The sequence below is a fragment of the Epithele typhae genome, assembly GCF_022376455.1.
Source record: "Epithele typhae strain CBS 203.58 chromosome Unknown BXZ73scaffold_70, whole genome shotgun sequence".
NCBI classification, from domain to species: Eukaryota; Fungi; Basidiomycota; class Agaricomycetes; order Polyporales; family Epitheliaceae; genus Epithele; species Epithele typhae.
In genome coordinates, this window is record NW_025954261.1 from 84,119 (window position 1) to 111,833 (window position 27,715).

A 27,715-nucleotide genomic window follows, 5' to 3' on the forward strand; every position below is an offset into this window, starting at 1 on the left:
TATTCGCCTCCGTCATACGAGTGTGGCGCGGCGGTGTGAGCACACCCCGAACTTGCACTGAATACGTGACGCGCCCGGGCTAGGCTTGGGCTGCTTCCTGCCCTGCCAACTTTCTCGGACGTGCAGTCGCGGACCACCTCCTGGGGCGAGCCACTGCTCGCCTTCGCCTCGAGCCATATACCGCGCCATCGCCCATGCCTTGCCCCGGCTCCCTCCTGCTCTCCTCGTCGCCCATCGCCCCACTCTTCTCGCCTTCTGCCCGCCCCCGGCGCGTTCCCCGCCATGACCTTCGCCGACCTCCGCGCGATGCACGCTCTCATCGGCGACGCTCTCGACGAAATAGAGGCCATCTATCGCGATGCGTCCTTCGACTCCCCCGCCTCCACCACCCCCTACGCTCCTCCTACCTCGCCCTGCACTCCCTTCCGCCGCAAACCTCCGCCCGAAGACGCATCGGACACAGACGAGCCCTTGCTCCATGACCAGCCTCCTCGCTCACCCAAGACCCCCCGTCGGCCTCGTCACAGCTCCTCGCTGGACTCCTTCGGCGGCATGCTCGACTATCCCTCTCTCGATGCTCCCTACTATCCCACCCAGTCCCACGACCCGGAGGAAGAAGGGCGCGAGTCCCTCGCGTCTCACCCCGATGTCCTCGCCGCCGCGAATCGGATCGTAGCCGCCTGTTCTCAGATCAGCGCGACCGTCCACAGGCCGTTCCTTACCCTCTGCGACGCTGCCATGGGGGTCAGTCTCCTTTCGGTCCTTCCACTCTCCTTTTTGGCCTGATAAGCCTTTTGCAGTATCATTTGCCCGCATGCTTGCGCTTCTTGGAAGCGTCCCATCTGGTTGAGATTCTGCGGGCCGCTGGCCCGGCAGGAATGCATGTACGCGACCTCAGTCGCCTCGTCGACGTCGACGAGGGCAACCTCAGTACGTCACTACCGCCCCTTTGGGTCCACATTTCTCACGCGTCAGACAGGTCATAACCTCCGCTTGCTCGCCACTCATCACATCACGCGGGAAGTTCGCCCTAACGTCTTTGCCAACAACCGGATTTCCGCTATCCTTGACTCCGGAAAGATTCCCGAAGAGCTACTGTCCAAGTGAGTGCAGAGCGTGCATCCCACGGTATTTTAGCCATAACGTTGCTCGTCCAGCCCTCAGACGAAGTACGAGGCCACAAACGGGATCGCGGCATTCATCAACCTCTGGTAAGCCATTCGGCTGCTTGTGCATGCCTGTTCTGGCTGATGACCCATGTTAGCACCGACGAGCTCTTCAAGTCTGCCGGATATCTGGCAGATTGTTTCCTTCCCGCACTTTCTATGCGCGACAAACAGCCAATCTCCCCCATGTATGCGCCATTCAACCTAGCGTTCAAGACCGACTCGCCGTATTTCGAGTGGCTAGAGCAACCCGGCAATGAAAGTCGTTTGAAGAGGTTCGGTCCAGCCATGACAGGCACCGCCGCGTGGGAGGTTCCTGGAGCCATCGTGTCAGGTTCGTGGTGTGCATCTCATCCGTCGGGTATAGCAAGCTTACGGGCCCCAGGTTTCGCTTGGGACACCCTTCCTGAAGGATCCTTGGTAGTTGACGTCGGTGGTGGCATCGGATCAACTGCGATGCAATTAGCTCATACTTTTTCGCATCTCAATTTCGTCATACAAGACAGGCCGCAGGTCGTAGAGCAGGGTATCACCGTAGGCTGACTCCTCTCATCACCTTGTCATAAGCTCACCGCCGACACAGGTGTGGCGCGAACGATGTCCGGACATGCTCACTTCGAGAAGAGCGATGTTCCTCGCGCATGATTTCTTCCTCCCTCAACCATCTCTTTCCTTCCCCTCGTCTACATCTTCAGATTTCGCATCGGTCTATATCCTCAGAGATATTACTCACGATTGGCCGGATCTGTTCGTCACAAAGTACGTCTATGCCAGACTATCATTCACCGATATCTTTATGACGTGGATTTATGCCAGGATCTTAGTGAACCTTCGACGGGCCGCTTCGTCGGAGACCAAGCTGTTGATCGCCGATCATATTCTGCCCCACGCATGCGCCGATGACAGCGACGAGTCAGACACCAACGTTGACTTGCCAGGGCTCGTCCGATCCTTGGCGCCTGAGGGGTCACCTTTGTTATCTAACCTCGGCAAGGCAAACGCTGTCGCGTATTGGCTCGATCTTACGGTTCGTCAAGCCTTCCCTGTTGATCGTTGCATCCATTTAAAGCACCGGCGCATAGATGCGATCCACGTTCAACGCTCAGGAGCGTACACTCCGAGAGATGTCTGTACTGGCTCGCAGTGCTGGGTGGAAGATCGTAGCTGCCGTCCACGAGGAAGGCTCGCTTTTCGGCCACATTACGGCCATCCCTGTCGATATCCCTTCGGAGACTCTCGCACTCATCGATGAGGCTAAGACTGACGTTACGGATCAAGGTGAGTACCTTACATTGTGCACCAGGTCAGAAACCGACGCGAGCAGTTCGTCCGACAGGAGGCCGATCCAGGTCAATGTCCGCCGCATCTGCCCTCAGCGCATCCAGCAGCATTCGTATGGACACAGGGTTCGGCACCCAGGTCGTGCTGCCCTCCGATGACGTTATCCGCAAGCCAGCCCGGAAGGATCGACGGTCGTTCATACCCTGGGCGAGGAAGAAACACGTCCCGGTCCCGGACGCGCCCGTCCAAGTCCTTACGCCCGAGAGCCTGGAAGCACCCAAGCCGGCCAAGAGGCGTCCCAGGCTCTCGTTCCTGTCGTCCCCACCTCCGACCTCGCACGACGCCCGCCCCTCGCAGAAAGGACAGCACGCTCGCCATGGGTCGACCGTCCGGATCCTGTCCCCCGAAGCTACCCGGTCTGCCGTCTGGCCGGCTTCGAGGGACACGTCCGAGAGCTCTGGGGCTGCGCTCGGCCCCCCGGCGTCCCTGGAGGTCTCCCCCCTCCTGCCCGCGCTCGAGCCCGCGCCCCCTACGAAGCCGAGGATGAAACGGGCGACGAGCAAGCAGTCGCTCAAGGAGAAGGCGAGTCAGGTCTTCAGGCTCCGGAAAGCTTCCGCCGCCAGCTTGCGATCGGCCTCTCAGGGAGAGTCTGCGGGTCAGGCCGGCTCGAGCGTGCGGCTCAAGGGCGTGGAGGAGAGCCCGCGGCCGAGCCCAGGCCCGACGTCGTCCCCCACCAGCGCGATGACGGGCGCGCTGCAGCCCGCGGGGAGTGGGGAGGACGGGCGGATGCCGAGCGTCGATCTGACTTCAATTTATGACCGGTGAACGCGCGGTCATTCTTGCTTTTCTCTCGGACTTTTGCGTGCATGGACAGACGTTGGTGTAGTTACAGTGCGGACCCACGAACCGCGCGTTGTCTTTAGCGTTCACCCGTATACCATAAATCGCAGATAATGCCCAGGAAATATTGGCGTTTCATCGATTACAACAGGTGCTAGTGATACAGCGAGGAACGAACACGGAATGGGCCCTTGGGGGGACGACTAGCGATAAAGCGACGTAAGGTAGCAGGACACTGCGAGGGGCACGCGGGTACATAAAGCCAGTGCGTAAAGAGATAACATAATGGCCCACAGGGCTCTAACGTGAGGAGATGAAATGTCCATCCATCGTCAACAACTTGCCGCTCACACGGCCAACGCCCTCGTCTCCTCGGCCCCGTCGACCTCCATCTCGTCCTCATCCTCGCTCTCGATCTCGACCTGCCGCCTCCCACGCCCGCGACGGCCCTTAGCACCAGCAGAAAGAACGCCCTTGCCCTTGTCCCGCCGGCCGCCGACCCAGTCCTTGGCGGACGCGCGCGTGCGCCCGGGGCACCGCTGCGCGTGCTTGGTCTCGTAGTGGCGGACGAGCGCGTCGCGGCGGGAGAACGGGCGCGCGGCGGCGCACTCGGGGCGCGGGCAGCGCCAGTCGCGCGCGGGGAAGTGCTTCGTGCCCAGGTGGCGCACGATCGAGTTCCAGGCGGCGTACGTCGGCGGGGGCTTGCCGGCGCGGCGCGCGGCGGCGGCGAGGGCGCAGCGCGCGAGCGGGCAGCGGCGGTCGTGCTGCGGGTTGGGGGCGGGGTCGTGGGGCGGCGCGCCGGGGCGGGATTCCCAGGTGGATTGGGTGAGGGCGTGCGCGGCGGCGAGGTGGGCGAGCCAGGGAGGGGAGGCGGGAGTTGAGGTTGCGGTTGCGGTTGGGGAGGAGGGGGCGGGGAAGGTCGTGGTGCAGCCGGCGATCCCGCATTGGTGGGAGGAGGAGTGTGAGGGCGTGAGGTCGGGCGAGGGGGAGGAGGAAGCGAGGCGGGCGGAGGGGTGCAGGACGCGCGGGGGCTCGGCGCGCGGGGAGCGCTTGCGCTTCGTCCCGCCCGAGGACGGGGTGGGTGCGGGGACGTACTCGTCCGCGTCGGAGTCGGAGTCGAGCTCGTCCATCTCGTCGTCGTCTTCGATCTCGTCCTCACCCGAGTCCTCGTGGGCACACTCCTCTTCTTCCTCGTCGTAGTCTTCGCACTCTTCCGCAGCGTCCAGAGGCGTCGACCGGGCGGACGAGTGCCCCCCGAAGCAACGGAGCGACCCCGTGGGAGACGTCCTCGCCGACGACGCCGGCAACGGGGCGTCGGAGAACGTCGAGGATGCGCGGGACGAGACCGGCGTCGGGGGCTCCGGGTCGTCGTGCCTCGCGGTGAACCCAGGGCGGCGCTTGCCCCCGCGGCCGTGGAGGCGGGTCGTCAATGACTCCTTGACCTCTTCGCGCAGGGATGGATGTGTGCGGCGAGACGCAGACCGCTTCTGGCCCTGGCTCTGGCTCTGGCTCTGGCTCTGGCTCTGGATGTCGACAGTCGCGTGCGAGGGGACCGTCGCCGGCGGCTGCGCGAGCCTCGCCCGCGACGCAGAGCGCGCACAGAGCGCGTCGCCGCGCGGCGGCCCGCACACGTACAGCTCCCCGTGCGAGCACGCCCACACGACGGCGAGCGGCGCGTCCTCGCCCGCGTCCGGCCGCCCGAGGAGCACGTCGGCGCCGACGCGGACGCCCCCGCCGTCTCCGGCGAACCGCGCCAACGGCGCCGTGTGCTGCATCGGCCCGAAGGCGTACATGCCCCCGGCGCGCTCGCGGACGGCGACCCAGTGGTCGTTGGTGAAGCGGACCGCGCCGTGCGCGCACGTCCACGCGTCCGGCGCGTGGCGGTCGAGCGCGCCGTCGGGGCGGCCGAGGCCCGGTGGCGGCGCGAAGGTGCGCGACCGCGCGGCGTGGCCCGCGGCGGGGAGGAGCTCGTAGGCTTGCGGCGCGGAGGCGGGCGCGGGGAGGTGGTATGGGGTGGAAGGCGCCCAGCCGCGGAGGGGCGCGTTGAAGAAGAGCGGGGGGAGGGCGAACTCCCACGGGCGGGTGTGCGTCGCGGGCCGGTGGATGGTCGCGCGGCCGAAGAGGGAGGCGGCGCGGAGGCCGATGACGAGCGCGACGCGGAACGCGGTGAGCGGGGAGGGCCCGCGGATGGGGAGGGAGGGATCTCGCGCGGCGGGGGCGGGGTTGGAGGGGCGGGCGAGGCTGGAGGGGGACGCGTTGAGGACGGGGAGGGGGCGGGGGGAGGAGAAAGGGTGCTCACTAGCCATGCGCGACCAGCGCGCGTACGATCGACGCGTCGTCCCCGATCGCGTCGATCCAGCGCTGGACGGCCCGCGGGCCGTCCAGGACGGGATCTGCAGAGAGCGAGTCCCAGTCTTCGTCCCAGTCTTCGTCATCGAGCTTCATGATCGTGGTGATGTCGTACTCGCACCGGGCTTGGTAGACCCACCGAGCAAAGCGCAGCTCCGCGTTGGCGGTGGTCAAGAGCGCCGAAGCGCGGCGGGAGTAGAGGGCCATCAGGCTGTGAGAGGGATCGGGGGAGCAGGGAGTGCGCGGAGGGGAGACGGGAGCAGCGGGGGTGGCGGGGAGCTTGCGCACGGACGGGGAGGGGCGACGGGGAGGGAGTGGCCGACAACAGTCGCAAATCCCGACGCGCTTTTATAGCACATCGCCGAGGGCGGGCGCAGGGCGCGGTGCAGGGGCGGGAGTGGCTCGTAGAAGGTTCGGCTAAGCTACAGACAAAGCGAAGCTGGCCACACCTCAATCGGCGCGATAAAGGGTGCCATCTGCACGTCCTTGGGCTTTGCCGCGGTGCTGTGGCCAATGCGACGATTGGAGGCCAGTGGTCTGGTCGAGGGGTATGCGAAGGGCTGGACAGCGCACCGATGGGGGAGGAGGACACGGCTCGCCGAAGGGAGAAGGCGAATCAAGTCGGAGGGGACGGAGTGGCTCACGGAGTATTTGACACTGTTTGAAACGGGGGCGCGTACGGGCTTTGTGCTGCATTAGAGCCCGTTCGAGCGCATTCTGTGTAACGCCAATGTACTGGGCGTTCTGGACGAGTCGGGGATGCAGTCCGTCAAGAGAGCGATGGTAGGGGCTGAGTGGGTGTGGTTCACCAGCAGGACCGGGAGAGTGAACATGTTGGCGGTGAAGAGGGTATATGCAGATGAAGGAGGAGGCAGAGGGCAGGTGATGTGGGAAACTCCTCGGTGGACGTTCGTCAACATGGGCGACGTTGCCCGCCCTCTGCTCAGCGCCGACCTTGAGAGCGGCAAAGTGGAGTTCCCACGCCCATTCCGACATCGGGCGTCCGCATATGAATACCGCACATTTTCGAGTTGAACGATGTCCGTTGCGTGCGCCGATTATAGAATACAACAGTAGGAAATATAACCAGGTATTACAATATAAACCAGGTCCTTAAGATGATCACGTACAGAAGTTCACCGGCGCACAGCCAAACCCAACAAAGCAGGCTCGCGGTCGTTCATCCACGCCACGCCCACTTCCCCCTCTCGTCCTCGTCCGACAACGCCGCGCTCGTCGACCCGCTCTGCGTCGGTGCGCGTGTCGAAGACTCATACGGATGGTAGCGTAGGACCGGTGCGCCGCGGCGCTGATACGGAATTATGCGGGGCATGATATCGGCCGACGCGCGGGGGACAGTCTGCTGCCCCCCGCGGGCAACCGGCTGCGCGACGGCCTCGTAGTGGGACGTGTGCGCCGGAGGCTGAGGCTGAGGCTGAGGCGCAGAGCGTGTAGATATTCTGGCCCGCGCACGACCGCATGTTAGTAGCGGTGGCAAGCGTGCGCAAGGGACAAACGCACGGGGGAGGGATAGTGCGGACCGCCTGGGCGGGGCGGTATTCGGGTGTGTGCTTGACAGAGGGCAGATGGGGCGGTCGCGCAGGCGGCTGCCGAGGTGGAGACGGCGAAGGATGCGGGCTGGTAAGGATGGTGCGTGTGAGCGACATCGCGCCGGCTCGCATGGACAGACGGCCGTTCACCTGCTCGAGCTTGATGCTGGGGCAGGTGGCGATGGCTTCTGCCGTAAGTTACTTGCGTCGACGGTTGATGGCTTTGGCTTTGGTGCGTGCATGGCCCTCAGAAGGTCGAGAATCACCGGGTGGCGGATGATGCTGTGCAGGTGCGGTTAGAATGAGACTGGCGAGCCGAGGCAGCTGGATACTCACTGTGTATGCTTCTCGAAAATGACCTTCCTTGATGGCGGGTGCTTGAGCACCCTGTCGAGCATGCGCGCTAAGTATTCGTGGGTGTCGAACTTGAACAAGTCGCGGGCGTATAGGTCGAGGAGGATGACGATGACCTCTTCGTCGATCAGGTCTGGATAGCGTGGCTCGACGGGCATTTCGTATCAGTGGCGCGGTGGACGGGGTGGTTGGAGGAGCGCAGGGCGAGGGCCTTTTATCAGGGCGGGAGGAGGGGCGGGAGACGCTGGTAACAACAAAGCACGCCGCTGCTATGCCCGCCACTCAGCCCACCTGGCAAGCACATGGCAGTGCCGAAGCGTGCTGTGGCATGGACTGAAAAGATGTGGCACTCGACCACTGCTCCCGATTGGGAAGGGGCGGAAGAAAGCCGTAAGACAGCCACGTCGCTCGTTTCCGTTAAGTGGACAGCGTCAGGAAGTGGGAGCGATCCTCGAGGGGGTTGAGACCTGGAGGAAGACCAGTGGCACCAGGCACCGGCAGTGCGCGGTGTTGTACAGTGCTGTGTACAAACGAGCCCGCGGGCTGAACGGGAGTTGTGCTTGCGGCCTCGAGCTGATCAAAACCAAGAGACTTTTGAAAGGTAAAACCGGAGTGTGTAAACGTTGACCAGAACAGACCTTTGGGAAGTTCAGCAGTAGCTTCGAGAACCAAGACCCAGCTGGGCAGTACGAAATTCGAATCCAGAGAGAGGCGGTCTTAGTGGAGCGAGCGAGCGAGGGGCGCGTTGGAAATCGTCTACCATAGACCGGAGTGGTTCCGGAGACGTTTGCAGGACATGGGCGAGAGTGGACTGCGAACCGGCGTGTTCCGACTTTCCCATCGGCAACCTCCGCACACTCCCACGCTGCGAAGCCGGCTGAGGCCTCTGTCGCGTGCGCGCATGTCGAGTTTGCGGTGAGAGCGCCCCGCACGCGCACGCGTGAATGAGAATTCGCATAGAGGAACCGACCTGCCAGAGACGGAAGGTAGTGCGGAGCCTGAGCGGAGGTCCAATGCGCGGGCCCGTTGTGGCGCCTCGCCGCTCCACGCGCGCGAACGCTCGTGGACGAGAATGGATGTTGTGGTCCAGCGGGCTGAAGCGCAGGTGCGCGCGGTACTTCCACCCTCAAGAGACCGGCAGCGGAAGATGAAGCACAACGTCCGCGGTGCCGGCTGGGATGTCCGCGGGGGACAGACGGGCTTCGCTGCAACCCGCCAAACGCTGTCCGCGCGTACATTGTCCGGGCGCGTTAGTAATTCATTATGGATGGCGGTGATCATGTACAGGGCGTGCTTGGATCCGCTCACCGAGTGCAAGATGGTACAGTGGAGCAGCTGAGGCTGGGCTCGCGCGATCCTATGTCTCTTACAGGATTTGTGACATGATCGACATCGTACGGCGACCGCTACTGAAGTACTGATGCCTCCCACGGGAAGACAGTTCTATGTTATCGATGTTGTCGTCCTCCACGGCACGAGACCCTCTTTACACACGGATATGGCGGGCCCCTCCGCGCTCCTCCGGGCCTGGCTTCTTTGCTTCCCCATTGCCTACTGAACCTTGTGCCTGCGCGGCGGAGGATCCGACTGCACCCCGTAACCCTCATGTCGAACGGCTGAAGGCGATTATTTCGGCGAAATGGCTCGCAGCCAGCGATGGTCACCAAGCTCGCGTGGCCAAGCTGTCTATCGTTGCATCCAGCCACAGCATTCGCGCCCTGACATCAGACAGGCCTGCCCCTGGTACATAATGCATTATGTGCGTCGGCGACCTTCGCGGGAGTCTTGTCCCAAGTCTTCAAATACGCCGTCGGCGATTGCGTGAGACCCTGCGACGAGGGCACGCCTGTCCGCGCGAGCTCCCCCCGTTTCCATCATTACACGCCACCGTACGTCTTCTGGCCCGTCCGCGTCGAGGAGGTCTCATAAGACGAAGGAAGACACACGGCCCGCGTACCGTACGCGCTCGCACGACCGGCCTTCACGTCAACCTCGGCGCGAGAGCCCAGGCGGCGTCGCGACCCCCCTCATTCTGATCGCCGGCCCACGGGGGGGAGGGGTGTCTCAGGAGTGACGAGTCGGCGAGGACGATCGGGCGGCTGTGCGATCGCGACAACCAGACGGTGCCGTGCGGGCGTGTGACCCCTTGGCTACGTATTTGTGTGTATCGCCGCCGGTGACCAAAACTTGAGATGTTTTGGCTTTAGCCGATCGCGCGGTAGGACGCCGGGGTGTCCGTGGTGCGCGGGGATTGGGTCGAGGGCGGACGTCCCGTAACGCTGACAGCCTGAGCGGGCGCGAGGCCGTGGGCTGGGCGGAAAGAGAGGTTCGCGGAGGTTCGCAGCTCGGCTGACGCGGCAACTTGGCAAGGCTTGCGCACGAGGCCGCAGGGACGGTGGGGTGTGTGCATTTGTAGCTGGGGCATTTCAGCGCGTGGACAATAGATATTGACATAATATGAACGTGGGAGGGCCTTGTACGGTCGCGTGGCAGCGACTCCGAGAGATGGGCGCAGGCTGGGGAGTGACGTGACTAGTTAGGCTGCGACAGCGGAAAGGAGCGGAACCGTGGCTGGATCAAAGAATCAATAAGCTAGACGAGGTGAGAAATGGTGAGAGGCTCGGGAGCACGAGAATGTGGAAGCCGAAGCGTTTAAACCCGAGCTGGGAAGCTCACGGATGGACAACACAGACTGCAGCGAGGGCGGTCCGGCGAGCAAGGCGCGCGCGACAGAGGCGACGAGCCGAAACACAGGCGCCTCGCTCAATCCCGGGGCGTGACGAGCGTCGATCCCAGCCGATCCCGGCCTCCGTCAACGTCGCTGCATTCGTCGCAGATGCGGCACACCTGAGCACCGCACTCGACGCGTGAGGGTTGCGAGTCTGACGGACGGGCGTGGACTGCGCCGGCCCTCGGGGGAACACCTGGATATGGCTAATGTGCGCACCGTGGGCCCGCGCGTCCGCCGGCATCGAGCTGGAGATTTGATGAATAAGGTAAGTTTGTCGCGTTCGCTTGGCCGTACATTAGCCAACCGATGTCGCTCGCACGCTGTCCCTCATCCCTGCACGCTCAGCGCTCAGGGCCAGACGGGACATGCGAGCGCCCCGCGGCGCCTCAAAAGCAGCTCGTCCCGCCCCCTCCCGGCGTTCTTCCTCTCTCTGTCTCTGCCTCTCTGCCCCCCTCGACGCGCCTGCCGCCGCACGAAGCTTCGGATCTCGCCCGCAGCACCCCCGCGTTCGTCAGCAGCCTCGGTCCTCATTTGCATTCGCCTTCACGTTTCCCGCCCTTTCGCCGCGGACCCTGTCGCCTGCCTTCTTCACCAGAAGGAGTCTTTCGCCTTCCGACCCAGCGACCATATAGCCCAGGTATGTGTGTCCCTCTCTTCCTGCTTTCCAAGACCCTCCCACCACCCACTGACCGCCGTGCTCGTCTCCAGCTAGCCGCCCATCTGACGACAGAAACGCCGATCAAGGCACTACCACATTGCGCCTGCGGTGCCCATTGTTGTCCATTGACGTCCCATTTCCGCACCAGCTCTCCGTTCTCCTCATCCCCGCGCGCATCCTGCCCTCGCTATCACCACCATGAACCCGGACATTCTCCAGCCACTCGTGAAGATCGCGGCGCTGCTCATCACGGGTTATTCTGTGCACCGCTCGCTCTCACCCCCAAATCCACCACCAGCGCCGAAGACGTGCATCGACAAACGCACTCTATTCGAGCGCGCGATCCGCTATGTCACGTACTGCAGCAAGGTGCGTCCCCTGACCCCCCGCGCCCCCCTCTTCTGCCGCCCACCGTAGACCGGCCCCTCGCGGACGCGGGCGACCGCGCCGGACGCGAGGGGACGGTTTCCCGGATGGGGAAGGCGACTAAAACTCTGCCACTCACCTCGAGCACGCCGACTGACTCGCCGCCTTTTTTGCGTGGGTAGATGATGACATGGATCGCAGTCGTGGGCGACGCGCTCGCGACCGCGTCCGTCGCGTTCCCCTCCCCGCTCTCCCGCCCGCTCGGCGCGCTCCTCCTCCCCCCTGCGCTCGGGCTGCCCCAAAACTTCGCATCTGCCGCCGCGAACGCGTCCGCACTCCCTCCACTCCTCCCCCCGTCGGCCGTGCTGCTCACCCCCAGCGCGCTGCTGCTGCTCGGGGCGGCAGCGACGGCAGCGGGCGCGGTGCTGCGCGTCGCGTGCTTCGCCGCGCTCGGTGCGCTCTTCACGTTCGAGCTCACGATCGACCCCGCGCACCGGCTGGTGACGCACGGGCCGTACGCGTGGGTGCGCCACCCGAGCTACTCGGGCGTGTTCGCGACGCTGCTCGGCGCGAGCGCGGCGATGCTCGCGCCGGGGGCGTGGCTGCGCGAGGCGTGGCTCGCGCCGGGGCTCGCGGGCGTGCTCGGGCACGGCGCGGGGGCGGGGGCGGGGTGGGCGCGGCCGCTGCTGGCGTGGGCGTTCGCGCTGTTCTGGGCGACGAAGGTGTTCTACGCGCTGAAGAGCACGGCGCGGCGGGTGACGACGGAGGACGTGGAGCTCCGGAGGGTGTTCGGGGCGCAGTGGGAGGAGTGGGCGGCGCGCGTGCGGTGGCGGTTGTGTCCGGGCGTGTACTAGCTGTGCGGGACGGGGCCCGGGTGGGGGGACGCAGTAGTAGAGTTCGACCTTGGCATGTACCGTCGTGCAGCGCACCCCCGCGACCGCGCAGTTTGAATGGTGTCGCGTTCGAAGTCGTTGGTGGTGTGCCGGTTCGCAGGGGAAGCGTGCATGGTCGGCAGGGCATCGAGAGACGGCTCCGCGGAAGACTACCCGAGAATGCGGCCGCGGAGTTCTCTACCTTATTTGACGTGGACGTTCTATGACGATGCCGCAAGAATCGGAGGTCGATACAAGCGAGAGAACGCGGCGGGGAGAGTGCACTTGGCGGTTCGTCTGCGTGGGCGGACGTAAATTTATGAGCAACGCCAGTGGCGACCCGGCGAATCCGCGGAGGGCACTTGCCTGTGCACGCTCACGGCGCAGCGCGTGAACGGCGCGGCGTGGCTATCGATCTCTTTGGGTGTCGTAATGCGTCGCGAGGACCCCGGGCTGTGACCGGCGTCTGCCGTCGTACTCCGCTGTTGGAAGAACGGCGCGATATGAACGTGGCTGGTCCGAAAGACGCTCGGATGCGGACGAGGATAGACGGGGCGCGGTCCGCGTGTCGGGCTTACCAGATGCGCTGGTGCGGCCGTAGCGGGGCGTCCAGAGAAGGCAAGGGAGGAAGGGGGAGGGGCGTACGGGTATCGTCCCATATACTCTGTGCGATTCTTGCAGGGTTTTGCGCGCTTGGTTGTCTGCGGAAAGTGCGGAATCCAGGGCGTGTCGGAGAGCTGGGGGAAGGTTATGCTCCGGCCGCGGTCCCGACGGGAACTTCATCTGGCATTGAAGACTTGCAGAGATCGGGCCGACGTCGAGGGCGGAGATTGGGCGTCGTGGGCTGGTCAGGAGGGGCGGAAGTGAATGTGGGAGAAGCCTTGGCAGCGACAGATGCCTTGGACGTGGGTGCAGGGTCTGGCGGGCGGGTGGTGGATGGAACGCGGCGAGGAGCTCATTCCGCGATTCCGTGTTCCAGGGCGAGTCGCGCGCGAAGATAATGTCCTGAAAACCGACTCCGTCTGAATCGGAGCACCTGGCCAATATCCGTGGGAATATTCGGGAACCTCCGGGCTGCCTGCCGAGTCAGCCAGAGCGATATCGTGATTCGTTGTCGAGTACTTCTGCCACTCGTGAGTAAATGCTCCTTTCCGTGCTTTATGTTCCACTGAAGCTCTCGGCACACATTCCTCACGGTTCCAATATAGTAAGTACAAGGGACGCGGAACTCAAAAGCAATTCGCAGCACGTAGCACAGTAATGCAGACAGAGAGCACGACGAAGACAGCGACAGGGTTCAAGCTCGAGACAGAAGCGAACAAACGGTAATCATGAAGGGGTCTAGACGCTGGTTTACACACAGGGGAAGCGATCTGAGATGAGGCTGAAAGTGCGCAAAGACGACATTCCCCGAATTCCAAGTGGAGCGCTTGGAAAGATGTTTCGGCGGAGACCCATCGAGGGTGAGACTCCCCCCGATGAGATGCAGCTTGCGCTGGGGGTGCGCGAAACTTCGCACATAGGTGTGTGAGAAGCCATCCTAGCTAAATCTAATTTCATGATTATCGGTGAAGGGACGGGAGCGAAATCCGAGAGTGATAGTGTTGTAGCAGCTACTCATCAAAAGGAAGGAAGCTAAGCTGCTTCGGGCGCTCCCCGACAACTGAAGAAGTCTCCGAAAAGGTAGTATGCGCAGAGCTCGCGGAGGGAGGTGCGAGAGAAGGCGGCGGGGTATACTTGGGCAAGGGTGTCAGAGGTGCGCAGAGGGTGGACTGCGTAGGCGTGTGTGGGTACGGATCCTCGGCGTTTGACCGCAGAGTGTGGGCGGATCGCTTGGGACTGAGATACCTGGTATCGCGATCCGTATCGGTGGCAATGGTGAGAGGTCGCTGGAGGCAGGAATTAGCCTGCTGACGACACGGATGGTATGAGTGGCGAAACACACCAGCGATGTCATCGACGGAGTCGACACTTTGACCGGCGATTGCAGACGCCGAAATCTCCAGCGGAACGCGAAGAAGTAGACGACATAGATGACAAGGGTGACGAGTACCACCGATATCAACGTCAAAGTGGCTATCGGGAATACGCGGACGACCCAGGATTCCTCAAGGTGACAAGGTTCTGATGAAGTAGGACTGGGTGCGGAGACATCGTGGATCTGTACTGTACGGAGAGGTCAATTCCTCCTCTATCTCCAAGGAAGTTGAGAGCTTACCATTATCTTTGATAGGCGTTGGCGCGACAAGGGACATGCTTTCCGGTGCGTGAGAAGAGGATGCGGAAGGGGTTGGCTGGTCCGCATTCGACAAGCCCTCCAGTCCCCAAGAATATCGAGGTTCATGAATCTCATCAGATCGAGACCAAGGTGCAGTGTCGTCCAGTCTACGCCATAAGGTTAGACTGGAGATCGACGGCCAAAAACTGAAACACGAACTGGACCATGGAATCAGCGCGATTCTGCGGCTTCGGATTAGGGTAAAATCGAGTTCCGTCGACGGGGAAGGCGGCGGCCAGAAGTGACCCGTGGGTCACAGCAATGGCGGCGGTAGCAAGAACGGCATGGTTGCGATGTTGCGTGAGGGATGACATCGGGTTGTGTGGTACTAGAGATGAGGGAAGGAATATGTCGGTGTGGGCGGAGGTGGAAGTTGGATGGGTGAGTTTTAAGCTGAGGATGAGAGGCCAAAAGGGGCGGAGTTATCCGGACAGAAGCACAATGAGTGTGCACGGGTAGTACCACAGAGTCAGGAGATGCGAATGGAACATGGACGATGGAATGTCTGAGCGTAGTTGCTTCAGCTGGAACCCTAATACGTATCCGCCACCGAGGCCACATTTCTCAGAACGGATAGATTAATATACGAGAGCCAGGGCGACCTCTTTCTTCAGTCTCCGCTCCTCTTCCGTAGCCAGAAGGATGCTCCATCGATGCCTCGCCCGACTGAGTAGAGAAGATACTCAAGGCTGAAGGAGCTTGCGTTGGGGTATACGGTTCAAGTCATCGAGAGGGGCGATAGACGTCCAGACGACGAAGCTAGACAACAAGCGAGCATGCGGACGCAATGCACGTCAGTGGGCGAGGCGCAGGGGAGTGCTCTCAGATGAGGGTCATCGGGATAGTCTGCGCAGTCGAGAGTGTTGAAGTATGTGGGCAAGATTGAGCGGCCCGCCGCCGGCCGGTGCAGGCGGAGCGCGTGGGACCCGCTCGAGTCTGGCGGCGGCCGCGGTTCATTCGCCTCTGCATCTCGTCGTCTCCCTCCACTTTCCCCCTTCGCATCGCGACCATGGCCCACGCTGCGGGCGCAGACAGCCGATACTACACCAGCAATCAGTACGAGCAGGCGCGCCCCAAACAGTCAGTAGTCGTCCCTCGCCCTCCGTCTCCTCCCCGCAACTTACAGGAACGCCAGGCTCCTCATGTACGTCTTTTCGTTCCTTTCTCACCCGCTCTCCCGGTTTGAATCCGCATTGTTTCCCAGGTCACACCTCCCGCGGCACACGTACCGCTCGATGAGGACCTCTTCGTCCACGACAAGTACACCGGTCGCCAGCGGCCGAACATCGACTTCCTCAGGGAACACTTCTTCCACGAAGGCCGCCTCTCCCACAAGCAGGCAAACGCGATCCTCGAACAGGCCACGGATCTCATGAGCCGCGAGCCGAACCTGCTCCATGTACCTAGCCCCGTAACCGGTGCGTCCTGTGCCCCGCCGTTATCGCGGCGTTTGACCCAGGTCGCGTTTACGTAGTGTGCGGGGATATCCACGGCCAATACGTGCGTTCCTTGCTCTCACTCCCTTTCGATTCTTGCGTGACCTCGTCTAGTATGATCTCATGAAGATCCTCGAAGTCGGCGGCACTTTTGACGAGAACAGCTATCTGTTCCTAGGAGACTACGTCGATCGCGGCTGCTTTGGCATCGAGGTGAGTTGATCTTGCCGCCCATCCCTTCTGCGTCTCCGCACATCACGATCCGTCATTTCCACGTGGGCCTACCCTTTCCCCATATGTTTTGCCTATCCAGCGAGATGGCTAGACGTCGGGAAGTCATCTGACTTGCGTGTTACAGTGTCTGCTGTACCTCTACGCCCTCAAACTCTGCTACCCTAGCCGAATATACCTGCTCCGCGGGAACCACGAGTGCAGGCATCTGACGGAGTATTTCACGTTCAAGCGCGAATGTCGGTGACTATCATCGTGCTTGTCTCCAGCCTAACCTGCTCACAGCGTTCTTCACCGTCAGGTCTGCACAAGTACTCCCTGGAGATCTATGATGCCTGTATACGCTCCTTCCAAGCACTGCCCATCACCGCCCTTGTGGACGGCAAATTCTTCTGTGTGCATGGCGGCATCTCGCCAGAGCTGGACACCCTGAAGGACCTTGAGAACGTATGTATTCAGTGCGCTTATGCTAATCTCAAAGCTGACTAGACACCAGCTCAACCGCTTTGAAGAGCCTGCATCAAAAGGTCTCCTGTGTGATTTACTATGGGCAGATCCTATACCAAACTTCGGTCATGAGGTTCGTCCTGCATTCACGATCGAAGGAACGTCTCTAATATCGTGCTCATAGCAAGATCCGACAATGGGCGCTGGCCTCCCGCCAGGCGTTCCGTTCGTAGACAACCATACGCGTGGGTGCAGTTACTACTACACGTACGCTTTCACGCTTCCGGTAGGCTTGTCTTGTCGCTTAGCAACTATCCAGATACGACGCCGCCTGCAAGTTCCTCGAACGTAATAACCTGCTGGGCATCTTCCGAGGACACGAAGCGCAGGACGCGGGGTACACCATGCACCGCAAGACACCGACGAAGAAATTCCCTTCCGTAATCACTATCTTCAGCGCCCCAAACTATCTGGATGTCTACCACAACCGCGGCGCGGTGATCAAGTACAAGAACAAAAACATCACGATCAGGTGGGCCTCCCCCTTTCCTGCTGTAGTCCAGCGCTGACCGCGCGGCACAGGCAATACAACGCGAGCTCGCACCCGTATTGGCTGCCGAACTTCATGGACGCCTTCACGTGGTCGCTCCCGTTCGTCGGCTCGAAGATCACCGAGATGCTGCTCGCGATCCTATCCGTGTGCTCGGACCAGGAGCTCGAGTCCGTCTCGTCCGAGGAGGAGGACGCGGACCGGGCGCGGGCGCTCGAGGACGACGACTCGGACGAGGACGCGCGGACGGTCGACCTCGCGTCGAGCGGGGACATATCCCAGCGCCGGCAGGAGATCAAGAACAAGATCCTCGCGGTCGGGCGCATGCAGCGCATCTTCCAGCTCCTCCGGTGCGTCCTTGCCCTCCCTTCCCTCTTTCCTCTCCGTCTGACCCATCCGCGCGCGCGCGCACAGAGAGGAAGCCGAGGGCGCGACGGAGCTCGCGCTCGCGCCCGGGGCGTACCCCGCCGAGCAGGCGCCGACGGCGTGGCCGGGCGGGTTCGCGAACCCGTCCGCGGCGCCGGACGCGCTCGGGGTGTCGGGCCAGGGCGCGCGGCGGGCGATCCGCTCGTTCGCGGACGCGCGCGTGTCCGACGCGGCGAACGAGCGGATGCCGTCCCAGTTCGACTACACCGCCCCGAGCTCGCTCCCGCTCGTGCCCGTGCCGAGCATGCGGATCCCGGGGCTCGCGCTCGCGGCGCACGGCGGCGCGGGCGAGGACGGGGCCGTGGAGGGCGGGGGCAGGATGGCGATGGAGGACCTGATCAAGAGGGCGCTCGAGGAGGAGGGGCTGGGCGACGGGGGGATGGTGGAGCGGCTGGCGGACAGGATCGCGCGGGGGAAGAGGTCGGCGCGGCCGAAGGGGCTCAAGCGGTTCGGAACGGCGCCGTGAGTGCTGCTGGGAAGGAGGGAGATGGGGCGAATGCACCGGGATCGTCGGCGGCGTGTAGGATACCCTGGGGGAAGTGCGGTCGGCTGTTGTTGTATCACCCTGCGTCGTGCTTGTTTGCAATCTGAGACAGTGCTATCGGACGGGAGGTGGATGATTGCGTGCGGGGACGTTTCGTGTGCGCGAGGGCACACACGCAACGATTCGAAGATCTCGCACAGACAGAGTACATTGGAGAGTAAAAGCTGCAACCGCATCGTACATTGAATGCACACTTCCGTCTAATCGTCACGTAGTACAGAGGACAAAGAGACCGCCTGGCTCCGCTTGAATCCACCTCGGCCTTCTCTGTGGGCGGGCGGGCGAGATGTAGGGGTCGTAGGAGGTGTAAGGGATAGAGGTTATGGAGGTGGAGGTATGGGTGGGAAGAGGTCCCGGGGACGAGGCGGTAGCCGGGCTACTCGCTGCTCAACGGCTCCGCAAACTTCTTGGTCCACTCGCGGCTCACCCGCTGCGCGTCCTTCTCGTCCTCCTTGTAGTGCTTCGCGACGTCGGTCGCGAGCGGGTCGTCGGGGTTCGGCGCGCTGAGGAGGGCCTGGATGGAGAGGAGGACGGTGCGGATTTGGAGCGCTGGGGACCACTTGTCTGCAGGAGTGGACGTGTGAGGGAGCGAAGGAGGACGGGATGGAGGGGGCGGTGGCATGATTGGTGGATGGGCAGGCGGTGGAGCGACGGTAGGACAGGCAACGGCGCAGCAGGGTATGGAGGACGAATGGGAGGGTGGAGAGGGGGCATACCTTTGAGAATATCTAGACAGATGCGGCCGAGCTTGTCTGTAGCACGAGATGGGTGTGTGAGGAGGGACAGGATGAGGATGCAACCGCCAAACGGACCGATGTTAGGGTGGTAGATCTTGGTCAGGAAGCGGACCTTTGGTGGGCTCATGGGATACTCCTCGGGCAAGAAGAGCTCCAGGGTGAAGACCGCGTCTGCAAGTGAAGCCGACCATCAACAGGGAGCGAGACTCGGGGAGAGCGCGAGGATGGGGGACGGGCACGCACTCTCGAAGGGGCTGCCATCGGGGCCCTGGATCTTCACATCGAAGTAGCGGAGGTTGTCTTCGCGGGGCTCAGCGCTGATGCCGGGAGCAGGATCTGCGACGAGACGTTCGGTCTCCTACAGGCCAGCACGGACGCGCGAGCGGGCACGGCGGGGGTGAGCGGCGTGGTCGCGTGGGTTGCAGCGGAAGCCACACACCTTGATGATGCGCTGCGATACACGGCGGAGAGTGCGGCGGGTGAGCGATGCGCCGACGCGCCAGGCCGCAGGAGGCTTACCTTGGGGAGGGCCATCTGGGCGGGGAGGGTGAGGAGGTGGTGGATGAGAGCGTGCGGAAGGGTGGCCACCGCGCTCGGCGAGGACGGAGGCCGCGTCCAGCCTGCTTTCGGCAGCTGCTTGCGCCTCGCCCGGCCGGCCCGTGTTCTGCCGCGCGCGACGCAGCCTCCACACGCGTTCTGATTGAACTGCCCTCTCTCTCTCTCTCTCTCTCTCTGTCCGCTTCCTGTCGGAGACAAGCATCCTTACAGCGCTCTGGGCGACAACTGCACCAAGGGTCCTTTCACTGGTGGCGTAAAAGCATGCCCGAAGACGCCAACATGCAGGTACGGCACCCTACACGGGTTTCGAGGACGCGCGTGGACCCACCACCTTCGCGCTGCGCCTCGTCTCACGCAGTCAATGCATAACGCGCTGATATGATCCACTGCCCGACCGCAGGGGGATGAGAACAGCAAGATGAACGAGTGGGTGCGGCTCACGAGCAATGACGGTTTCGATTATCTCGTCAAGCGCAAAGCCGCCATGGGCAGTGGCACGCTCCGGAACATGCTCAACGCAGAAAGTCAGCCCTCCTTGCCTCAACATCCCGCTCTCGTGCGTCCGGTACTCGTGCTGACGCCGCCGATCCAGGTAGCTTCTCCGAAGCACTCTCCAACGTGTGCCCCGTTGACGAGCGGTGAGCATCGAGCCCGACCCCGCTCGCTGTCTTTGTATCCCGCATACGGCTACGGGCGGTGTCTGACTGTGACTTACCGCCCGGCTTCTTCCAGCGCCATTATCGTGGAGAAGCTTAGCGAGTATCTGACGTACAAAGCCTTGTACGAGGGCGCGAAAAAGAACGAGGAGATCCCTGACTTCCAGGAACGCGTCTATCCGGAGATATCCCTCGAGCTGTGAGTGGATTATCTCCCGCCGTGTTACTTGCTGACTCCGTCCTTGTAGACTGGTTGCCGCAGATTACTACGACGGTGAGTAAGCCATATGACTTGAGGCAGGCTACTATACCTGACATGGTGTACGCTAGCATGATCTCTAGCTGTTGCTGCATGTACATCCCGACTACGGCAGTGTGCGGGTGAGACGAACAGTAAAGGGGCAGGGGGGCAGTATGAGGACGTGAAGAGGCTCAACATAGAGGATGTTTTTCGTCCCGCGAAGTACACACTTTGAATATATGCGACGAGCGAGATGACCGCGGTGGTCTGACGAGCGCCCGAGTGCACGTGAGGCGCCGATTGGGTCGTGCGTCCGCCGTCGGGTCGCGCGATGGCCACCTTGCTCTCTCTCAACCAGGACGTCCTCCTCGAGCTCATCTCCCACCTCCCCTCCGGCGATGCCTTCCACCTCGCTCTCACTTGCCATTATGCATACACCCTCGCGTTTCCTCGCGTTCTTGCACACTGCGCCATAGTAGCCAAAGAAAAAACGAAGCGGCGAGTGCGTCGTTTCCGCGACTTCATCCTTCGCGCGAACCCAAGGCTCCCTCAAGGCAGCCCCATACGCTATGTTCGCTCTCTCGATCTTCGGCGCATCCGCCCAGACAAGCATGGTGTCGAACTTTTGAATACCGTCCTGTGCTCCGCGTCTCGCCTTCGCGCACTCTCTCTGTCCCATGCATATATCAATCTTGAAAACCCCAATTTCGGCCCACCAGTGCTCGGCAACATCTTCCATTGGATCACAACGCTCGTGCTCGAGGGCTGCAACCAGCATACTCTCATCAACTTGACCAAATTCCCCGGAGAGTCCCTCGAAACCATGTCACTGCATTTCACAAACGAGTACGTCGACAGGTCGACCCTCCAGCCCTTCGACCCGCACGCCTTCCTCAGAAATTTGGCTCATTTCCCTCGTCTACGGGATCTCAAGCTCCTCAATGCCAATTTCTTCACCATCGGCACTGTGCCTCCTTCCTTTTACCGCACTCTCATCCCCTCCCCTGTCCTCCCCTCCATCCGCCGCCTCGACCTGCAAACCACAGATCTTATCCTCGAGACCCTCCTTGCCGCTTGCCGTGGCCTCAACCATCTCTCCTTCTGCCTCACACACTACACGCACATATCCGCCCCCCTTTCCGGTGCTGCTCCCCCCTGGCCCAGCCCGCTACGGTCCATCACCTGGAACTCGGTGGCCAACGAAGGACTCCTAAAAGATGTCGCTCCCTCGGCAATTGCCCGCCTTCCCCGGGTGCATCGTTTCACCCTTTCCAACGCGCTTCACGTACCCGCGGACTCTCTCAAGATACACCCTTTCTCAAGCTGCGGGAACACCGAACAAGCGTTCACGATCCTCGCGCAAACCCAGCCGGTCGTCGTCGACCTCACTGTCTACGTCAGCCCCGACATCACGCGCGCCGAGTGGCGGCCGACCCCGCCGTTTTGGTCCTCGTTCGCCCTCAGCACTCCGCGCCTGCGCTCCCTCGAGCTCACTTTAGACATCAGCGGATGGCCGACGAATTACATAGTGAGCCTTCCCCTGGCGCTGTGCCCCGGCGGATGCTTACACCCGTTCAGCACTGCCTCTGTGACGCCCTCATCGCGCTTCCGAAGCTCCTGCACCTCGGGTTGGACATCCCTCCCCTGACAAGCCCGCACCCGATGCACTGTCCGGACGGCGCGGACGAAAGTGTGCGCGAGACGTTCTACAAGGATCTCAGGTGGGAGCGCGGGATCGAGCTGATGCGCGTGGAGCATTTCCAGGCGATCATCGCGGTGGGTGCGGGGCTGATGCGCAGTCTCAACGTGCTGAGGGTCGGGCACATGCTGCCGGGGTTCCATCCGGAGGCGGGAGACGAGGAGATGTTCGACAAAATGATGGAGATCGTGCAGCGTGGAAAGCGATCGCTCTCAGTCACCACCGACATCAGACAAGACGTGCAATGGTATGGGGTAGGGCACGGGGTGGATGAGGAGGGCGAGGTATTGCCGAGGCGGTTCGTGGAGATATCGAGGGACGAAGGGGAGAGGTTGCGGGAGCTCGCGCAGGCTGATGTCATCGACAAGACTTGAGCTAAATCTCTCACCACTTTACATGTGGTAGACTCATTTCTCAACTACCTTTTCGTTCACACCGTCTCTATGGAGACCCGCGGAACCCCAGTGGGAGCACCACGATGGTACCCGCATCGCAGCCTTCGCTCTCGAGGGTGGTTAGCCGGTGAAGCTTCATGCGAACTCTTCGTTGTCAAGGATGCAGAAAGGGATCGAAGGCCGAGGGAGCGAGCATAGTTGATGGGAAAGCGTTTAGAATAGTACGAGTCTGGACTCTGGAGTGAGCATGAATTCGGGGAGGCGACAACCACAGATTCGAAGACGCCCACCCGGCGCTTGCTTCACTCGACGTCCTAAGTTGTCCCAAGCGTGCCCCTCTTCCGCTGCTCCTTCTCTTTCTCCTGCCCCTTGTCCACAAAGGCATAAAGCCCCCACAACTCCAAATCTTCTAGGTTCTTGCGTCCGTTTTCGCCCCATTGCGGCCGGGCAAGACCATTAAATAGGCTGACAGGCCTGGAACTGACATCCATACCGTTCCAACTGCTCATACTATGTATCAAAAGTCGCCACTTCTCATTCTGATCACAGCATGATATCCAGATGCTTGCACATGCGATGTTCGTCCAGCACACTCACGTGGAGCGCAACAGCTCCTCGAAAGTCTTCCACTTCCAGTACTTCTCTCCGGGGTTGACGAGCTCGTTGTGGCAGTCGGCAGAGTAGTCCGCGAGCCCTTCCTCGATGAGGACCCTACAAGGACCGCCGCAGGCGTCAGCTCCACCCTCCGGCCGCCGCAGCCCCGAACCGAACGACTCACCCCGCATAGAGCACGAACGCGGACAGCTCCTTCGGCGGGTAGATCGCCTTCAGCGTCTCCCTCGACTGCTCCGCGTCGAACGGCGTGACCGTGAGCTCGACCCCCTTGGCCTTCTTGACCGCCTCGACGACCTCCGCGCTCGTGATGAACTGGCTCGCGATCCGCACGCCACCCTCAGCGCTGGGCACGCTCGCGCGCGTCGCCGGGTCCCGCGCGAGGACCGCGAGCCGGGCGAGCGCGCGCGCGATGTCCGGGAGGTCCGTCGTCGCCATGCGCCTGCCCGGGCTGAAGCCGATCGTGCTGCCCGCGGCCCAGTCGACGGACATGTGGGCCGCCCAGGGCATGAAGACCCCGGTGGCGACGGGGATGAGGATGAGGTCGGACCCTTTGGCGAGCGCGATCGCGGTCGCGCGGTTCGCGAGCTTGCCCGCCCAGTCCGGGTGCTCGTACCCCGGGAAGTTGATGTTGCGGAGGTCGCTGGGAGCGGGTGAGCGCGGGGAGCGGGCGGAGGGGAGGGCGACGCTCACTTTCCGTACTCGGACGTGAAGAAGACCTGGACGCCGTTGCGAACCATGGCGGGGACGAGCTCTGGGAGGATCGTGGCCTCGGTCGCGGTGGGTATGATGCTCGCGACGACGGCGGCGCCGGCGAGGATGGTGTCGAGAGGGTCGCTGAACGCGAAGGCGTGCGCGCCGAGCGCGACGAGCTCCTTCGCCTTGGCGGAGGCTGGGTCCCGGGTCGTGAAGCGGATGACGGGGTACGCGTCCTTGTACTCCTCCACGAGAGTCTTGACGACGAAGTAGCCTGTCCGGAGCGGATGGGCGTGGTTAACCACGGTTGGTCTGGATTCAACCGCGAGGGGCTCACCGAGGTTTCCGGTGCCTCCGAGAATGACAAAGGTGGCCATCTTGCGGTTGTTTGATGCTGTTTCGAGCTTGGTTGAGGGGTTTCTGTCCGTTCTGTGGACAGCTACAGACTTGTTTTATACGTCCCCATGGGATCAACATTGGCACTCTCCTACCCAAGGCGAAAGCCTATTGAGGTCCGATGTGTCAGTACCTTGTAATACCGGGAGATCGGGGTGGGTCAGCATGGAGATGGAACATGTACGTGTGCTCACTGCTTCGACGCGCGCGATGCTGCGACGCAGCAGGAGTTCGAGTGGGTCTTGTGCTTGTAGGTGGTCGCCCACACATAACACTCGCCAAGTTGCTGACACGAAATGTGCCGTGACGACGCGTGTTCTCGCTGAGGCGGATTCCAGCCGCGGCGCAGCATGTCTGACATACCTGATGAGCTTTGCGCGCAGCAGGAGCGATACCCATCATTCGACGTTGAACGTTGACGCGTGACGCCCTAGGAAGCAATTATGAGTTCTGTTTGAAGAAAGTCCGGGTTTTGTGCTCTGTCGCTGGAGGTGCTGGTGAACGTCGAAGATCGCTGATGCAGAACAGCGTTGGCTAGGGCGCGGTCTGTCGGCCCGGAGAGACGCAGACATAGTTCGCGTTGCAAAGCAAGAGGCCCTAGGGTGAAGTTTACGATCAACGATGCAGGGTATGCAAGAGATAGCTGAGCGCTGAACGCTGAACGCTGAGGCTCGGATGAGGACTTACATACAACGCACGTGATCGTGCCAACAGTGGCACGGAACGCTGCAGCCCTGGCCCACCAGCCTTGCCTTCTACCGCGCATCCCGTTGCACCCCCTCTCACACTTTGCTCAAGTCACCGAAAGGACAGGACGGAGCAATCGCAACCACCCTATCCACGACATGTCTTCGGCCCCGCGCAAACCCGCGACTCGTCTGGCCCGCCCGGCAGCGCGGTACTGGAAGGGCAAAGCACCCAAAGGCGCGGACGCCGCCTCCGACTCCGATGAAGACGAGGAGATGCAGGACGAGGAGCGGGCGGAGGAGGAGGGCGACGTGCTCATACACGATGTCGGCGAGGGGGACGACGACGACGAGCCGGAGGAGCTTCCCGTCCGGAGAGAGCCCGCGCTGAAGGCGACCAAAGGCGCGATCAGCGTGGCGCTGCGCGACGTGAACATCTCGACGGACGGGAAGGTCATTGTGAGCGGGAAGGAGGAGTCCGGGCGTACGGCGGCAGAGTTGGAGGAAGGTGCGTGTGTGCGGTTGTTCTCCGTGGTGTACTGATGCGAATGGGCGACAGAGGAGGATGAAGAGGAGGAAGAGGAAGAACAGGGGAGCGGAGAAGAGGTTAGCCGTTCATTCTTTCAATATGTCTGGCTAACGAGATGCCTGGCAGTCCAGCGAAGAAGAGTCCGAATCGGAGGAGGAAGAGAAACCGAAGCTGCAGTTCCGCCCCGTATTTGTGCCCAAGTAAGTCTTTACGATCGCCTTTTTGCTTCAGCTGGCTCACCCCGCGAACTGTAGACGTGCTCGAGTCACTGTGGCCGAAAGGGAAGCCATTGCTCTGGACTCGGAGGAGGCTTTGAAGCGCAAAGAAGAGGAGATCGAGGAGCGCAAGAAAGCGAGTCACGACATGGTTGCGGAAAGCATCCGCAGAGAGCTCCTCGAGAGTGTGTTTGACTGACTCTTTGCTGTACCTTACATATCTAACGCCGCGATGCAGAGGAGAAGCAGGAAGAGACCCCGGACGTCGACGACAGCGACGGGCTTGATCCTGCAGGCGAGTTCGAGGCATGGCGCCTTCGCGAGCTTGCAAGGATCAAGCGCGACAAAGAGGCCGAGCTCGCAAGGGAGAAGGAACGAGAGGAGGTCGAGCGACGACGGGCACTCCCCGAAGAGCAACGCCTGAAGGAGGATCTCGAGCATGCAGAGCAGTCACGGAAGGACAAACCGAAGGGCCAACAGAAGTTCCTACAGAAGTACTGGCACAAGGGCGCGTTCCGTCAGGACGAGGATATCCTCCGCCGACACGATTTCACAGAGGCGACGGAGTCTACCATGGACGTATCGATGCTGCCGAAGGTGATGCAGGTGAAGAACTTCGGGAAACGCGGGCGGACAAAGTACACGCACTTGCTGGATCAGGATACCACTCAGGGCGGGTTTGGGGGGACTGGGCCGGTGAAAACGGGTGGAATGTCGACCGACGGCGGAGGATGTTTCTTGTGTGGTGGTCCGCATCTGAAGAAAGGTGAGTATTGGCTCTTCCTGCACCATTGTCACTTTCTGAGTCTATCCGCAGACTGTCCCCAAAATGCGAATATGCCTCCTGGCCGGACTGCGACAGGTGCGAACGGTGCGCCGACGGGCGTGGGTATGCGTCAATGGGGTGCGCGTGACGGAGGCAAGGACAACCGGCGAGACTCGTGGCGAGATCGCGACGAGGACCAGCGAGCAGACACAGACGATCGGGACAGGCGGCGAGACGAGCAGCGCGCAAGGGACCGGGAACGATACTACCGAGACGACCGCGACCGCGCCGGGAAGCACGACCATGGACGGGACGGCGACCGAAGTCGCGACGACCGACGACGCTCACGGTCGCGGTCACCGCAACGGGAGAGGCGGAGGGACGAGGACCGACGGCGAGACCGTCGGCGGTCAAGGGAACGGTCGGTGGATTATGGACATGGAGAGAAGCGCAGGAGGTTGGATTGACATGTCTGTACATGCTGGTCTGTGTCTGGTTATTCACTCTTCCCGTCGCAACTTGAGGTGAGTGTGCGTCGAGTATTCGGGCGAAGATGCGAAGAGCACGAACAATGACCACCCTTCTCTCCCTCAACGAGCACTCGCGCACTCGCACACTGCCCCATAGGCAAAGAGAAAGAGAAGACGTAACGGCGAGTGCGCCGTTTTCGCGACTCCCTGCGACCCAAGGCTACCTGGAGGCTTCCCCCTTTCTCATGTTCGATCCCCCGATGCTCGGTACATTCGTCCAGACAAGGATGGAGTCGAGCACCTGCGTGTGCTCCGCAGCTGGACTTCGCAACCCCAATTCCCCCACTCTCAGCGCTGAATCGCTCCGCAATCCTGCCCTTCGTCCGCCGCCTCGATCTCCGCGCGGAGGATTTCATCCTCGACGTGTTGCGGTCTCACCCACCTCTCCTTTCACCTCACGCACTACAGCCAAGGATCCAGACGGACGTTGCCCTTGGGTGGCCCAGCCCGCTACGTACGGTCCCTTGCCCGGAACACAATATGGGCTCATAATCGAGACCGAGTCGTCCTCAGCCCGCCTCCCCCGAGTGCATCATCCAGGCGTAGCCTATGAGGCCATCAGCAAAAGTCCAGTTTGCTTGCGCTTGCTTGGTGGACTTGGAAGCCCGGGCCGGCAGGGGCGGGCTTCGGCCGAACCGCGCGCGCGCGCAATCCAGCCAAGTGCGCGCAATCCCGGTGGCGTCGTGTGTCGGCTTGTGCTCCCTTGCGGGCGATTGGGTGATTCTCAAGTGTAGCCAGTGGATTGGTAGTATTTTGGAATCTCCGAGAGAATATAGGCGTCTATTGTACGCGTGAAGCGCGGCCCAGTCTAATAGTTTCGTCTGTGAGCCACGGCATGCACAACTTCGTCCAAATGTGAGAATTTAAACCCCCTCCTGCGCACGCCCTCAGTGTATGCCCCCTTTAGCTACCATGATAAA

At 62.0% G+C, this 27,715-nt stretch overlaps 11 protein-coding genes across 11 annotated transcripts; 6 read left to right on the forward strand and 5 right to left on the reverse strand.

The window, feature by feature from the left end:
• Nucleotides 1-282: 282 nt before the first annotated feature.
• On the forward strand, nucleotides 283-3,272 carry BXZ73DRAFT_53635 (S-adenosyl-L-methionine-dependent methyltransferase; the record flags this gene model as incomplete). Its single annotated transcript, XM_048021037.1, has 10 exons — nucleotides 283-744; nucleotides 801-930; nucleotides 980-1,103; nucleotides 1,158-1,211; nucleotides 1,265-1,500; nucleotides 1,552-1,700; nucleotides 1,750-1,925; nucleotides 1,983-2,193; nucleotides 2,249-2,431; nucleotides 2,475-3,272. 10 exons carry the CDS (start codon nucleotides 283-285, stop codon nucleotides 3,270-3,272), a joined length of 2,523 nt encoding a protein of 840 aa, XP_047873421.1.
• Nucleotides 3,273-3,634: 362 nt separating this feature from the next.
• On the reverse strand, nucleotides 3,635-5,843 carry BXZ73DRAFT_105722 (uncharacterized protein; the record flags this gene model as incomplete). The annotated part of the gene is made up of 2 exons (XM_048016358.1): nucleotides 3,635-5,528; nucleotides 5,587-5,843. The coding sequence occupies 2 exons, from the start codon at nucleotides 5,841-5,843 to the stop codon at nucleotides 3,635-3,637; spliced, it is 2,151 nt and encodes a 716-aa protein (XP_047873422.1).
• Nucleotides 5,844-6,816: 973 nt separating this feature from the next.
• BXZ73DRAFT_105723 (uncharacterized protein) lies at nucleotides 6,817-7,698 on the reverse strand (the record flags this gene model as incomplete). Its single annotated transcript, XM_048016359.1, has 4 exons — nucleotides 6,817-7,096; nucleotides 7,158-7,274; nucleotides 7,337-7,468; nucleotides 7,523-7,698. 4 exons carry the CDS (start codon nucleotides 7,696-7,698, stop codon nucleotides 6,817-6,819), a joined length of 705 nt encoding a protein of 234 aa, XP_047873423.1.
• A 3,429-nt stretch (nucleotides 7,699-11,127) lies between these two features.
• BXZ73DRAFT_105724 (uncharacterized protein) lies at nucleotides 11,128-12,149 on the forward strand (the record flags this gene model as incomplete). The annotated part of the gene is made up of 2 exons (XM_048016360.1): nucleotides 11,128-11,298; nucleotides 11,478-12,149. The coding sequence occupies 2 exons, from the start codon at nucleotides 11,128-11,130 to the stop codon at nucleotides 12,147-12,149; spliced, it is 843 nt and encodes a 280-aa protein (XP_047873424.1).
• Nucleotides 12,150-13,780: 1,631 nt separating this feature from the next.
• On the reverse strand, nucleotides 13,781-14,759 carry BXZ73DRAFT_105725 (uncharacterized protein; the record flags this gene model as incomplete). The annotated part of the gene is made up of 4 exons (XM_048016361.1): nucleotides 13,781-14,056; nucleotides 14,113-14,333; nucleotides 14,386-14,552; nucleotides 14,605-14,759. 4 exons carry the CDS (start codon nucleotides 14,757-14,759, stop codon nucleotides 13,781-13,783), a joined length of 819 nt encoding a protein of 272 aa, XP_047873425.1.
• A 695-nt stretch (nucleotides 14,760-15,454) lies between these two features.
• On the forward strand, nucleotides 15,455-18,001 carry BXZ73DRAFT_53669 (Metallo-dependent phosphatase; the record flags this gene model as incomplete). The annotated part of the gene is made up of 11 exons (XM_048021047.1): nucleotides 15,455-15,589; nucleotides 15,650-15,863; nucleotides 15,920-15,945; nucleotides 15,996-16,094; nucleotides 16,240-16,351; nucleotides 16,414-16,559; nucleotides 16,609-16,692; nucleotides 16,744-16,826; nucleotides 16,879-17,091; nucleotides 17,142-17,459; nucleotides 17,524-18,001. 11 exons carry the CDS (start codon nucleotides 15,455-15,457, stop codon nucleotides 17,999-18,001), a joined length of 1,908 nt encoding a protein of 635 aa, XP_047873426.1.
• Nucleotides 18,002-18,455: 454 nt separating this feature from the next.
• BXZ73DRAFT_105727 (ubiquitin-conjugating enzyme) lies at nucleotides 18,456-19,350 on the reverse strand (the record flags this gene model as incomplete). Its single annotated transcript, XM_048016362.1, has 6 exons — nucleotides 18,456-18,643; nucleotides 18,796-18,831; nucleotides 18,892-18,987; nucleotides 19,060-19,174; nucleotides 19,256-19,267; nucleotides 19,336-19,350. The coding sequence occupies 6 exons, from the start codon at nucleotides 19,348-19,350 to the stop codon at nucleotides 18,456-18,458; spliced, it is 462 nt and encodes a 153-aa protein (XP_047873427.1).
• A 421-nt stretch (nucleotides 19,351-19,771) lies between these two features.
• Nucleotides 19,772-20,312, forward strand: BXZ73DRAFT_53656 (POZ domain-containing protein; the record flags this gene model as incomplete). The annotated part of the gene is made up of 4 exons (XM_048021044.1): nucleotides 19,772-19,898; nucleotides 19,967-20,012; nucleotides 20,107-20,229; nucleotides 20,279-20,312. Coding segments are annotated over 4 exons (330 nt in total), but the record flags the coding sequence as incomplete, so codon positions are not given.
• A 290-nt stretch (nucleotides 20,313-20,602) lies between these two features.
• BXZ73DRAFT_105729 (uncharacterized protein) lies at nucleotides 20,603-22,344 on the forward strand (the record flags this gene model as incomplete). Its single annotated transcript, XM_048016363.1, has 2 exons — nucleotides 20,603-21,799; nucleotides 21,850-22,344. 2 exons carry the CDS (start codon nucleotides 20,603-20,605, stop codon nucleotides 22,342-22,344), a joined length of 1,692 nt encoding a protein of 563 aa, XP_047873429.1.
• Nucleotides 22,345-22,958: 614 nt separating this feature from the next.
• Nucleotides 22,959-24,050, reverse strand: BXZ73DRAFT_53647 (uncharacterized protein; the record flags this gene model as incomplete). The annotated part of the gene is made up of 4 exons (XM_048021042.1): nucleotides 22,959-23,076; nucleotides 23,144-23,620; nucleotides 23,671-23,930; nucleotides 23,997-24,050. The coding sequence occupies 4 exons, from the start codon at nucleotides 24,048-24,050 to the stop codon at nucleotides 22,959-22,961; spliced, it is 909 nt and encodes a 302-aa protein (XP_047873430.1).
• An 864-nt stretch (nucleotides 24,051-24,914) lies between these two features.
• BXZ73DRAFT_53619 (splicing factor, Prp19-binding domain-containing protein) lies at nucleotides 24,915-26,732 on the forward strand (the record flags this gene model as incomplete). The annotated part of the gene is made up of 6 exons (XM_048021030.1): nucleotides 24,915-25,263; nucleotides 25,315-25,368; nucleotides 25,400-25,484; nucleotides 25,539-25,684; nucleotides 25,738-26,265; nucleotides 26,317-26,732. 6 exons carry the CDS (start codon nucleotides 24,915-24,917, stop codon nucleotides 26,730-26,732), a joined length of 1,578 nt encoding a protein of 525 aa, XP_047873431.1.
• Between the last annotated feature and the right edge of the window lie 983 nt (nucleotides 26,733-27,715).